Genomic DNA, 13,551 nt, shown 5'->3' on the forward strand with positions numbered 1-13,551 from the left:
AGTGTGTTAGTAAGTAAGTACAAGTCAGCTTTGGTGTTTAGTTAAGAGGTGATGAAGGTTTTTTATTGTTTTTTAAAGATAGCAAGAGACTCAGATGTTCGGACAGACAGAGGAAGTTCGTTCCACCACTTGGGTGTCAGTACAGAGAAGAGCCTTGATGCTCGTCTTCCTCTTGTCCTGGGTGGAGGATCAAGTCGAGCAAGACTGGTGGCTCGGAGGTTGCGTGGTACAGAACGGGGTTTGATTAGACCGCGAAGGTAGCTTGGGGCTGGTCCATTTTTGGCTTTGTAGGCAAGCATCAGTGTTTTAAACTGGATGCGTGCAGCTCCAGGAAGCCAGTGAAGAGAACGCAGCAGTGGGGTGATGATGAGGCAGCAGTGGGGTGATGATGAGGCAGCAGTGGGGTGATGTGGCAGTGTTTGGGCTGGTTAAAAACCAGGCGAGCAGCTGCATTTTGAATGAGCTGCAAGGGTTTAGTAGTGGACATGGGATAAATACACAGTGAAATACACAGTGAAATATGTGAAATATGGTGACGGGAGCATCAGGGCTGAGAAAATAAAGACACAATGGGCCAAAACTGAAGCACAAAACTGCAAAATCATACTGAAGATATTTAACATTAAATTGCAGAGGGTGTTGATGAGGGTGTTAGGTGGATGTGGGTGTGGTGTGGGGGGGTGGTTATGTGTGGGTGTGGTGTGAGAAGGGTTATGGGTGTAGAAATATAAGCAGTGAAGATTAGATTTTAAATATTGTACTTTAGAATTAATTGTATTCTATTTTATGATTAGAAATGATCCACACTGAAGTTTCAGGTGTGAAAGTTGTGCAGAATTTAAAGAGTTAAAGAGAGAAACTTTAGCAACATTAGGGTTTAAAACACAGAGATAAATTATTAACCAATCATTGTGCAGAGAGCCGATAGAAGCAGCCAATGAGAGAGCAGGAGGCGGGGTTAGGATAAACTGGGGTGTGTGTGTATGAGTGTGTGTGTGTGTGTGTGTGTGTGTGTGTATGAGTGTGTGTGTGTGTGTATGAGTGTGTGTGTGTGTGTGTATGAGTGTGTGTGTGTGTGTGTGTATGAGTGTGTGTGTGTGTGTGAGAGTGAGAGTGAATGATGGTGTGAGGATGAGTGGATGATGGATCAGATCAGACATGGATTATAATGGGAGGAGAACTCGGACTCTGTCCACACTCGCTCTGATGTTCCTGCTGAACGGAGTTGAATATGGTGAGACAGCACAGATACACGGCTTCTGTTTGGCATGTTCTCCCTTAGTTATGAGTGAGTGTTCTTCCGTGATGGATCACACACACTCTCTCACATCTGATCGTACTTTAGAGCTGTTAATCCACCTTCTGCAGCGACAAACACACAGCGGCAGTAACATGTTCTGTACTGAAGAGACATCATTCATTTATTTATTAATTGTCCATTTTACCACAGCTTTATTCTGGTCAGGGTCACGTGAAAGGCAGGAAACACCCCAAACACACACACACACACACACACACACACACACACAGTTGGCCTGACTGCATGTTTGTTTAGACTGTGGAAGGAAAACGGAGCACCCATAAGAAACCCACACAGAAACTAGGAGAACATACAAAACTCCACATAGGAAGGACCTTCTTGCTGTGAGGTGACTAGCTACGTGGCCTAGCTGAATGGGTGTTTGTTTGTTTGTTTATTAGGATTTTAACGTCATGTTTTACACTTTTGGTTACATTCATGACAGGAAACGGTAGTTTATCTTCACACAAGGTTCATCAGTTCACAATGTTATATCGAACACAGTCATGGACAATTCAGTGTCTCCAATTTACTTCACTTGCATGTTTTTGGACTGTGGGAGGAAACCGGAGCTCCCGGAGTAAACCCACGCAGACACGGGGAGAACATGCAAACTCCACACAGAAAGGACCCAGACCGCCCCACCTGGGGATCGAACCCAGGACCTTCTTTCTGTGAGGCGACAGTGCTACCCACCGAGCCACCGTGCCGCCCCTGAATGGGTGTAAAGCAAACCGGACTCCAGTTTGGACTCTGGAGTGAAGTATCATGTTTCACTATCTAGCAGCCTGATGGATACATTACCTGCCCTAACACACAGTGTGAGCTGTAAAGTGTGGTGGAGGAGGAATAATGCTGATGGTGCTTTACATCCAGAACATAACAACCTTAATTATTTAGGAAATAATTTCAGCAGGAGATGAGCTCTATAAAGAAATGGTTTGGGACTCGGGTGCTGCACTGGGATTCTGGTCAGATCAGACAGAATCAGCCGCTAGTCTGCCGGGTGAGAAAAGACGGGACTAAAAAGTGGGCGGGGTCTTCAGGGCTGTGTAAGGACCCTGGTTAATAGCTCAAGGCGCCTGTACTGAAGTGAAGGAATGTGGAATCAGCGTGTGACTCTCCATGTGCGAGACTGACCTCTACAGGTGAATAAGAAGGGGTCAGTGGAGCGCGCAGGGGTCGGAGGGAGGGTGTGTCAGGAGAATACACAATGAGGGTCTCCAGCAGAGGAGGAGGAACTGGCTGTGACTAAACTGGAAGAACTAGAATGAACTAGAACTCTTAGCCAGGCCTCATCACTCAGCTTCAGTGACCAATCTCACCTTACTAGTAAGGGCTGGTGTGTAAGTGTCCACATACTTTTGGCTGTGCAGTGTGGTGTATAACCTCTGGGTTCTTCTTCTCTGTAGCGGTGATCTTACCCACGATCTGGCGCTTCCTGCAGACCCTGGACGCCCCTCCGTATTTTTTGGGTCTGAGTTTGTCGGCGTTCAGTCTCAGCGGTTTGGTTACGGCTCCTTTATTCGGGTTCTGGTCCGATCGAACCCACAGAACCAAAAACATCCTGCTGTTCAGCAATTGCTTCGAAATTATTGGTTAGAATTTACAGCAGAACCTGAGCGGTTTAATCCTGATCACCAGATTTACACGTTTATTTTGAACTTTTTTATTTGTAGGTAATTTTCTGTATTTTTGGGGATTTTCGAGGTGGCTGCTGCTCATCAGTCGTTTTATTGCAGGTGAAAATTATTAGTTTTTTAAGATTTAAATAATTTCTGCATCTCTTCTTTTCTGTGACTAATCTGAGTCAAAAGTATGAGGATGCTCTCTAACAGTCTCTAACCCTAACCCTAACCCTAGAGGTCTTTGCTCCTAAAGCTTGCTTTACTGTAAACAGTGAGACGTTTGTTTCAGCAGCTTCTCATTTACAGCAGAACCTTCACACTGAACGACTGATTTAAATTGATGTCTGTGTGTTAATCTATTAAATTTTTTATTGGTGTAGGAATTGGAACTGGAGCTGGTTCCTGTATTTTTGGTTTCCTGACGAGAATCACCGACCCTGAAGATCGAGCCACCGTATTCGCTGCTGTCATGGCCTGTCGTCAAGCCGGCCTTCTAATTGGTCAGTTTTTATTCATTTATTAAATATTAATTTATTGTTTAAACATCGTTTCAATAAATTAAACATTAATTACACATTTTTACATACAAATCTGATCCACCGATGAGGTGATGTTAAGTAAAGTGTTAAGTAAAGTGATATTAGGTGATGTTAAGTAAAGTGTTAAGTAAAGTGATATTAGGTGATGTTAAGTAAAGTGTTAAGTAAAGTGATATTAGGTGATGTTAAATCGGCCCCACCACTGCCAAGTCACCGCTGTTGAGACCCTAATCGAGGCCCCGATCCCCAAACTGTTTGTGTTTGTATTTCCAGTGTGTGACGTATTCGATCATTTACAAACCAGTAACTTACCAACACAGGTGTGTGTGATGTGATGTTAGGAAATGTGATGTTAAATAATTTAATGTTATATAACGTTACCTAATGTAATAAAAGGAACTCCACTGGCCCGTCTCAACCCAACTGAAAACCTATGAAATGAAATAGAATGTAGATTGTGAGCCAGGCGTTCTTGCCCAATAGCAGAACCCACAATGATTTGACTGATTGCGCAGAAATTCCCACAGACACACTTCAAAATCCCATGGAAAGCCCGTCAGAGTAGTGGAGGCTGTTACAGCCGCTGGAACTCCACATTAACTCCTGTTGTTTTGGACTGGGATGTAAAACGAGCTCATGCTCAGGTGTCCACATACTTTTGGTCGTATGGTCGTATGTGTAAATCACCAGGTGTGTACATGTGATAAATCACCTCATCATGTGTGTTCACATGTTCTGTGTGATGTCAGCATTTCTGAGAGAGGAGGTGCTGCTCACCGCCCAGTTCATCACACTCTTCAACCAGACCGCACTGGAGGTCATTAATCACACACACACACACACACACACACACACACACACACACACACACACACTTTTTATACTGAATCAGTAAAGGAATCATTTTATTAAAATGATTCCTTTTGATGAATCAGTCGAGTTGGTTCATACGTTTGTATTCAGAATTTGTTTGTTTGTAGTTTCTACACAAAGGCGTGAACATTATTTGTTTAAATGATTTTGTAATTTGTATGAACCCGTAAATCTTAATTGTTTAAAATAATGATATAATTTTAATGAACCTCTTCATCTTGAGTGTGTGTTGTGTCCGGAGCAGACCATGGTGACCCCGCTGACCCAGCAGTTCTTTCATTTTGGCGAGCTAGAGAACAGCGTGATGTACTGTGTCTGTGGGGTGGAGGTGATCGCCGGGTTCCTGTTTGTACGCTGGCTCAGCCGGCGGGTGGAGGAGCGGGTGGTGCTGTCCGTGGGTCTCGTCCTCGCCAACATCTCCTGCGTCTGGTGCCTCGTCTTCCTGGCTGATTCTCAGGGTGAGTAAAATTGTCTCAGAGAGGAACCTGAAACTGGGCCGGTATACTGACACCTACAGGATGGATGTGGTGCTGTATGTACGCCCCCTGGTGAAATGACGCACTGGCAGCAGCAGCTAGTTGGCATCAATCAGATGTGAAACTGATAATTTATAATAATAATATTATTTAAAATAAAGTGGACAGTGGAAGCTTTTAATCCTCCAACTCTGTTATGTTACACTGATGGTGACTAAATGAAGTGACTAAATGAGTTTTAATAGATGAATGAATGCAGTGATGAGATGATGACGTTTCTCTGTGGTTATTACGAGGTTGTAGGTGGGTTCCTGTGGCAGTTGGTCGAGTTCATCATCTGCGTCTTCCTGCAGGTTTTGGGTTTGCCCTTCATCGGTGTGGCTCAAGTGTCGCTCTTCTCCAAAGTTACAGACGAGAAAACTCAGGGTGAGAAACACAGATACCAAATCCTATAAATACTAAATCCTACAGATACTAAATCGTATAAAACCAAATTGTATAGAGACTAAATCCTATAGATACTAAATCCTATAGATACTAAATCCATTAGATACTAAATCCTATAGATACTAAATCGTATAAAACCAAATTGTATAGATACTAAATCCTACAGATAATAAATCCTAAATCCCATAGACAGTTGAGCAGAGTTTAGGAACGTTAGAGTTTAGAAAGTTTACTGAAGTATTGGGGCAGCAGTAGCTCAGTGGTTAAGGTACAGGACTAGTAATTGGAAGGTTACTGGTTCAGTCCCTCAGGTTTTTTAGTTAGGGGGTTGGTGGCATCATGAGCTCCATGAAGTACCAGGACATTTTAAATCAGAACCTGAACGGCCTCAAAGTCTCTGCTCTGTATTTCTCAGATATTATAGGAGAAGACTGAGTGCTATTTTACAAAGAGTTAAATACAGGGCTGCAAATAACTGCTGCACGTTAAAGATTCTCTGAATATGTTTACTTCAGTTAAATCAGAAATGTTATGTTGTATTAATAATAATAATAATAATATATATATATATATATATATATATATATATATATATATATATATATACAGTGTATCACAAAAGTGAGTACACCCCTCACATTTCTGCAAATATTTCATTATATCTTTTCATGGGACAACACTATAGACATGAAACTTGGATATAACTTAGAGTAGTCAGTGTACAGCTTGTATAGCAGTGTAGATTTACTGTCTTCTGAAAATAACTCAACACACAGCCATTAATGTCTAAATGGCTGGCAACATAAGTGAGTACACCCCACAGTGAACATGTCCAAATTGTGCCCAAATGTGTCGTTGTCCCTCCCTGGTGTCATGTGTCAAGGTCCCAGGTGTAAATGGGGAGCAGGGCTGTTAAATTTGGTGTTTTGGGTACAATTCTCTCATACTGGCCACTGGATATTCAACATGGCACCTCATGGCAAAGAACTCTCTGAGGATGTAAGAAAAAGAATTGTTGCTCTCCACAAAGATGGCCTGGGCTATAAGAAGATTGCTAACACCCTGAAACTGAGCTACAGCATGGTGGCCAAGGTCATACAGCGGTTTTCCAGGACAGGTTCCACTCGGAACAGGCTTCGCCAGGGTCGACCAAAGAAGTCGAGTCCACGTGTTCGGCGTCATATCCAGAGGTTGGCTTTAAAAAATAGACACATGAGTGCTGCCAGCATTGCTGCAGAGGTTGAAGACGTGGGAGGTCAGCCTGTCAGTGCTCAGACCATACACCGCACACTGCATCAACTCGGTCTGCATGGTCATCATCCCAGAAGGAAGCTGACGCACAAGAAAGCCCGCAAACAGTTTGCTGAAAACAAGCAGTCCAAGAACATGGATTACTGGAATGCCCTGTGGTCTGACGAGACCAAGATAAACTTGTTTGGCTCAGATGGTGTCCAGCATGTGTGGCGGCGCCCTGGTGAGAAGTACCGAGACAACTGTATCTTGCCTACAGTCAAGCATGGTGGTGGTAGCATCATGGTCTTGGGCTGCATGAGTGTTGCTGGCACTGGGGAGCTGCAGTTCATTGAGGGAAACATGAATTCCAACATGTACTGTGACATTCTGAAACAGAGCATGATCCCCTCCCTTCCAAAACTGGGCCTCATGGCAGTTTTCCAACAGGATAACGACCCCAAACACAACCTCCAAGATGACAACTGCCTTGCTGAGGAAGCTGAAGGTAAAGGTGATGGACTAAACCCAATTGACCCAGGGAATCCGGCGCTCCGTTGGCGGTTTGGCCACCATTCTGGGTCCGTTATGGGCCGGATGTTTCACCTCGAACATTTACGTCATGCTGGGAGTGATGATGGTGTTACTGGTTCTGCTAGCTGTAAGTGTGTGAGGCTGATGAACAAGCAGTTACTTTTTAAATCTATTATAAAATAACCATAAATTTACTTATATAATACAACTATACCAAAAGGGTTAGTACGATGTAAATGTAAATAAAAACAGACAGCAATGATTTAGAAATTCATTTAAATGAATGTTTTATTGCAAAAAAAAAAAAATATTTAATGTTTAAACGGATGAATCGTGGAGGTTTGGAACTGAGCTGATTCATTCTCTCACTGATTCATTTACTCACTCAAAGGGCTCAGCGAAAACCCAGCATACACATAGAGAATATGCCAAATTCCTCACAGGTATTGAGTGGTGCAGAGGTTTAAATCCGTGACCCTGGGACCCTGGAGCAGCGTGTGATTCAGGCAGAGCTTCAATAATCATCGCGCCACCTGTAATGCGACCTTCTGTCTCCCCCTAGTGGTGAAACTCTGGAATGACATGATTACTCGTTAATTCTGTCATTTATTCTACATTAAAACAGAATTCACTGTATTTATAAAATATAAAACTCATCAGAATCCACAGGCTGTTTGGATTTGATTGCATTAATAATAAAATGTTTTTGCTTTGGTAATGTAAAATCAAAAGAGGACACATTTTCTAACACAGCAGATAAAATGATATTTTATTATATATTATGTGAATTATAATGAAGCGTAATTGCTGCTGCTGCTGTAAATCTAAACCACTGTGATGTAGCTGGAGCTTCTGGGGGTGAGAGGAACTAAATTAAGGTTCTAAACACATTTAGGTAAAATTATTGATGAACGGATGAACGTGAATGTTGGATGTTGTTTTTACTGTATATTTAATATTATTATATTTATTGTTTTATATTCTTTAGATCATGATGACTTTTTCATACGAGCGACTGGTTGCTCATCCTGAAATCATCACACTGAGGAATGAGACACGACCCGAACAGGTATTTATTACCTTAATGATTAAAATCTCTCATCAATAATCGCAAATAATCTAAATAGTTCTGCAGTAAATATTTATTTATTAATGTTAATATTGATATATCTCTTATTATATTTATGTATACATATTATAATAAATTAAAAATATTTATATACTAATGTTAATATTTACTTTTGCAGTAAGAATTTAATTATTGAATTATTTGACATATATAATGTGTTTCTGCAGTAAATATTTATATATATTTTATATAATGTGTTTCTGCAGTAAATATTTATTTATATATAATATTTTATATAATGTGTTTCTGCAGTAAATATTTATTTATATATAATTATTTTAGGTGTTTCTGCAGTAAATATTTATTTATATATAATATTTTATATAATGTGTTTCTGCAGTAATTGTGCACATCTGATAATTTGACAGTTTTTGTGTGTAAATAAATAATAAATTCTACAGAAAATAGAATCACGTTGATGATTAAACGCTGTAGAAAATCTTTTATATAAAATCAGAGAGTAAATCCTGCGTTTCTGTACAGCGCTGAGATTCAGATTTATTTTCTTTTTACACCAAAACCAGTTTTAATTAAAAAAATCATCAGTTTGTACCAGAACGTGTTTGATATGTTGATGAATTTTAACTACATAAATATTTCAGGAATATTGTGTAAAATAAATGTTTTATTTTATTGTAATAAATCATATTTTTGCTTTTGTTTTTCAGGTTGGCATGTAAACATTTATCACAGATTAATTCTCTCTTAAAGCTGAACGTTTTATTCACCTGTAATGAAAATAAACTATAAAATAAAATCATTTTATTTCATCTTTTATATTCCACATTTATCATCACTCACCTCATCACCTCGAAATAAAAACCTGTGTATTTATACACACTGAAATTAATACAGATATACACAAATACACACGAGCAAAAGTATTTATGCACTAGAATCAAATATTTACATTTAAATCCTCCCATCAAATCTTTATAATATAATATAATATAATATAATAATTTAGCTGTTTAGAGAAAGAATTTCACGTATAATACAGAGAACAGTGTGTGTGTGTGTGTGTGTTTAAACAGTGTAATAAAACACTAAATAAATAAATAGTTGATTTAATGAATAATTGAATAATAATTAAAATAATAAATAAATAATTATTTATGATGTTTTGGACGGATGCAGGAAATCGTTTAATGATTTTGGACATGATGAAGCTCCTACAGCTCTACAGTGGCTCAGGATTTATTCTGTGTTTGTAAATGTTGTATAATTTATATTGTTTTATAAATTTAAATTCGTTTTTAATGGTTTGTAGATTAAATGTATAAATATTATTTTATTAATAAAATATAAATGTAGTTTCTGTTTAACAGCACAAAATTATTGGCACTTTTTCTTTCAGTGATCAAAAACATCTAAAACCATCAAAATATAAAAATAAACAAAATGATTACATTAAGAATGTAAATGCTCTTTTTAATTATTTAAAATATTCAGAAAGTGGTTTAATTTGTATTAGTTTATAATAAAACATGATTACTAAAGGATTTTTAAATGAATAATTGTGCTTCAATTTGTAATAATTTTACTACTAGTAGCAAATATTATTATTATTATTATTATTACTATTATTATTATTTTTATTTTTATTATTATTACTATTATTATTCTGTTTCAGGTTTTTATATTTAAACAGATAAAAATTGATCATATTTACAATATTATAAACATTATTTGTTTAAATGATTTTGTTACTAATCGTGGTACAAAATGAAATAAAAGAAATAAAAGTTTTATGCTAAATATATAAAAGTATATTATTTGATCATTTATAGATGAAATATAATTGATTATTGTAAATTTGAAGTGGATGTAAAAATAAAACCTTTGTAATTATTATATTTATATTTATGATCGTTATTCGTGTGTATCTGTAGTTCTGATGCTGAACGATAGGCGGCGCTACAGACTCTTACTGAGTGTAAAAAGTGTCAAGTGATTTTCATCACTCAGCCAATCAGATCTGTTTGTGATGTGTTTGGTAGCTTGATGTGACCTTGCCGTGACCCCTGGTGTTTTTCAGTGTGTTTGGGAGGGTAAAAGGGAGTGGCTGGGGGGGAAGGGGGGTTGTGGGGGGGTCGGCAGGAACAGTTTGGGCTTCTGTGTTCTGAAAACATCACGTAACGAAGCGACGCTGCCGGGTGAGTTCACCGTCTGGGTAAAACCAGGACAGACAGACGCGGTGAGGAGGACGATGAGGATGATGAGGATGATGATGATGAGGATGATGAGGATGATGAGGACGATGATGATGATGGTTCGTGAACTTTACGTGAACTCAGTGATTATTTTGGGGTTTTGGCGTCATTATTTTATTTTTGTGTGCAGGACGATTCTGATTGGACGGCTGAGATTCTGAGAGGGATGAACTGAAGTTGAACTCTCGCCTGCGTTTATATTTATTTATTTAATAAAAAAACATTATTTATAAACATCACTCGTCTTAAATTAATCGTTTTATTATTTTTGTATTTATGAAGCTGAAAACTGGAATAATAACAGAATTAAATATAAAAATAAATATAATAATATTGTGATGCTACATGTAAAAAAAAGATTAAATCTAATAAATAATAAAATATTTTTATTTAATGTAAACGCTGTAATAATAGAGAATTAAATGTACGATGTGTTAGATCTGTTTATTCTGCTCATGTGTTGTGTCTTTATATTTTATGATTTAAAATCTGTTGGACTTGAACATTTAAGCAGCCTCATAATCAGGACACGTGAATGTTTTTTATTATTAAATATTTTTCTGATGCTGGTTTGAGACTGGTGATTTTTAACAAAAGAAAAATAAATAAAAAATAAAAATCAGCTCATAAATCTGAAGATGATGAAGGTCGTGTATAATAGGAACGATTTTTAACTCAACAGGCCGCTGATAAAATAAAATTAGACGTTATTGATCCTCTCGGGGAAATGAACTTGTTACAGCAGTATGGAAGAATGGAGGTAAATATATACATTAAAAATATGAATAATATTTTACATACTCCACTAACTGTATTGCACTACAGTGTATGTTAGAATGAAACTCTGTTCAGGGCCGAAAATCTTTATATCAGAGGATCTGTGGATCTCTGAATCTGTTGGTCTGTGGATCTCTGGTACTCTGGATCTGTGGGTCTCTGGATCTGTGGGTCTCTGGATCTGTGGTACTCAGGATCTGTGGGTCTCTGGATCTGTGGATCTCTGGATCTGTGGGTCTGTGGATCTGTGGGTCTGTGGATCTCTGCTGTGTAACAAAATTCTGATCTGCACACGGTAGTCCAGAGACACGCTGGTGCTCTGCTAATGTTTAACCTCAATAAAATTCATCTGAATCGTTCTGATGCTCAGGTTTGAGTTAAAATTCTTTTTGAGTGTTTTTTGAGATCATTTGATTAGAATTTGATTAGAATTGAAAGTGAGAGGTTTTGTACCCGGCTGCCTGAGCGAGATGTTTCACCACAATAATAAAACTTCTCGTCTCCACCAGCCGAGGATGAAGAGGAGGTACGAAGTTCAGCGGGTCAGAATCACACAGCTGGAGCTTACACTGCTCTCACATCACACACAGCGGGCATCTAATGGGTACTGACCGGGGCTGCTGAGGGGGCAGTGAGGTGGTGAGAATGTGCACCAGTTCACTCAGTTCATCTCTCCATCAGTGGAGACGAGGTGAAAAGTTCAGCTCACGTCATCACACTTTTCATATCATAAAGAACCTAAATATCTACTAACACACACACACACACACACACACACACACACACACACACACACACATTCTAAAGATTTCTTACTTGATTCAGATCTTGTGACTGTGGAGGTCGAGTGTGCAGGGGCACTGAGTATATCCAAAATAAAATAAAGCAAACATAAAATAAAACCAGTGTGTATTGAATAATAATGAATAATAATAAATAATAATGAATAATAATGAATAATAATAAATAATAATGAATAATAATGAATAATAATAAATAATAATGAATAATAATAAATAATAATGAATAATAATAAATAATGGCGAATAATAATAAATATTAATAAATAATAATAAATAATAATGAACTGTTCTGAACCTGGAGTTGTTGAAGGTGAATCTTCAGCACTTTATTCTCATTATAAATGTACATGACTGTATGAGTGTGGCCAGAGAGAACGACTTCACTCTAAAAAGGTTCAGATCTGGTGTTAGTGGTGAATCTGCTGTGATCCTTCACCTCGTTAAAATTTGGATACGATTACATTCATGGCATTTAGAGGATGTTTTATAATTTTATTCAAAGTGACTTATTATGACTAAATACATTTTGAGCAATTAAGGGTTAAGAGCCTTGCTCAGGGGCCCAACAGTGGCAACTTGGCAGTAGTGGGGCTTGAACTAACAACCTTCTGATTACTAGTTCAGTACCTTAACCACAGAGCTACTCTAATGTATAACATTACAGTCATAAAGAACAAGAACTGAAGGATTTCAGACTGGAACTGCTTTTCTGTGTTCATTATCCCCTCCAGTCTCCCTCCTCTCGTCCCCTCTCTCGCCCCCTCGCCCCGCCCTGTTGGTGTGTATGGGGGGTCAGTGCAGGGTCAGTAGGTCGTGCTGGCAGCAGATTTTCACACCGTGGTGGTGCTGAAGGACGCATCACTATAATCAGGGTTGATGATCCACTGCTCCTCACACAGATGGGACGCTGATCCTCACACTGTCTGTCCGGGGGGTGTGGTGGGGGGGTTAAAGCGGGGCAGGGCGGGGCGGCGGGGTGAGTACAGAACGGACAAACACATCACGTACAACATAGAGAACCAATTCATCATCATCATTATAACACCCACCTGCAGCAGGAGCATCATGGGCACTGCAGGGGTGTGTGCGGGGGTTTATGGAGCGCACTGGGGGCAAGTGGAAGATCAGCTGGACATTTTAAAATAAATCAGCATGAGAAGCATCACGGTTCTCCTCATCAGACCTGCAGATATCTTAATCTAGGTTTAGTCCAGCACAAAGTCAGAAGATCAGAGAGGAACCAGGTCTGGAAGCAGAACCCAGTACAGGGAGGTAAATAAAGAACCTGATGCTGATGTTTATCGAAAGAACTTTTAAATCTTATCAGGAAACCTGAGAAGAAAAATACACAGAGCATCATCACATCACACACACAAAAAATTATATTTATTTATAATCTATCAATTAAAGAATTCAAATAAAGTTTCCTGAAACAAGTTTTTCTTTCTATAAACCTTCACTATAAAATACATTAAATATCTGTCTGTCTGTCTGTCTGTCTGTCTGTCTGTCTGTCTGTCTGTCTGTCTGTCTGTCTGTCTATCTATCTATCTATCTATCTATCTATCTATCTATCTATCTATGTTATTTTATACAGAATTA

General features: G+C 38.5%; 1 protein-coding gene across 1 annotated transcript; it reads left to right on the forward strand.

Annotated features, from left to right (window-relative positions):
• Positions 1-1,158: 1,158 nt before the first annotated feature.
• Positions 1,159-10,562, forward strand: mfsd8l1 (major facilitator superfamily domain containing 8-like 1). The gene is made up of 11 exons (XM_063013352.1): positions 1,159-1,234; positions 2,713-2,898; positions 2,980-3,042; positions 3,309-3,428; positions 4,217-4,284; positions 4,585-4,798; positions 5,120-5,242; positions 6,397-6,407; positions 7,035-7,154; positions 8,016-8,096; positions 10,500-10,562. The coding sequence occupies exons 1-11, from the start codon at positions 1,159-1,161 to the stop codon at positions 10,542-10,544; spliced, it is 1,107 nt and encodes a 368-aa protein (XP_062869422.1). The 3' UTR covers positions 10,545-10,562.
• Positions 10,563-13,551: the final 2,989 nt, after the last annotated feature.

Source organism: Trichomycterus rosablanca, chromosome 17, assembly GCF_030014385.1.
Source record: "Trichomycterus rosablanca isolate fTriRos1 chromosome 17, fTriRos1.hap1, whole genome shotgun sequence".
Taxonomy (NCBI): domain Eukaryota; kingdom Metazoa; phylum Chordata; class Actinopteri; order Siluriformes; family Trichomycteridae; genus Trichomycterus; species Trichomycterus rosablanca.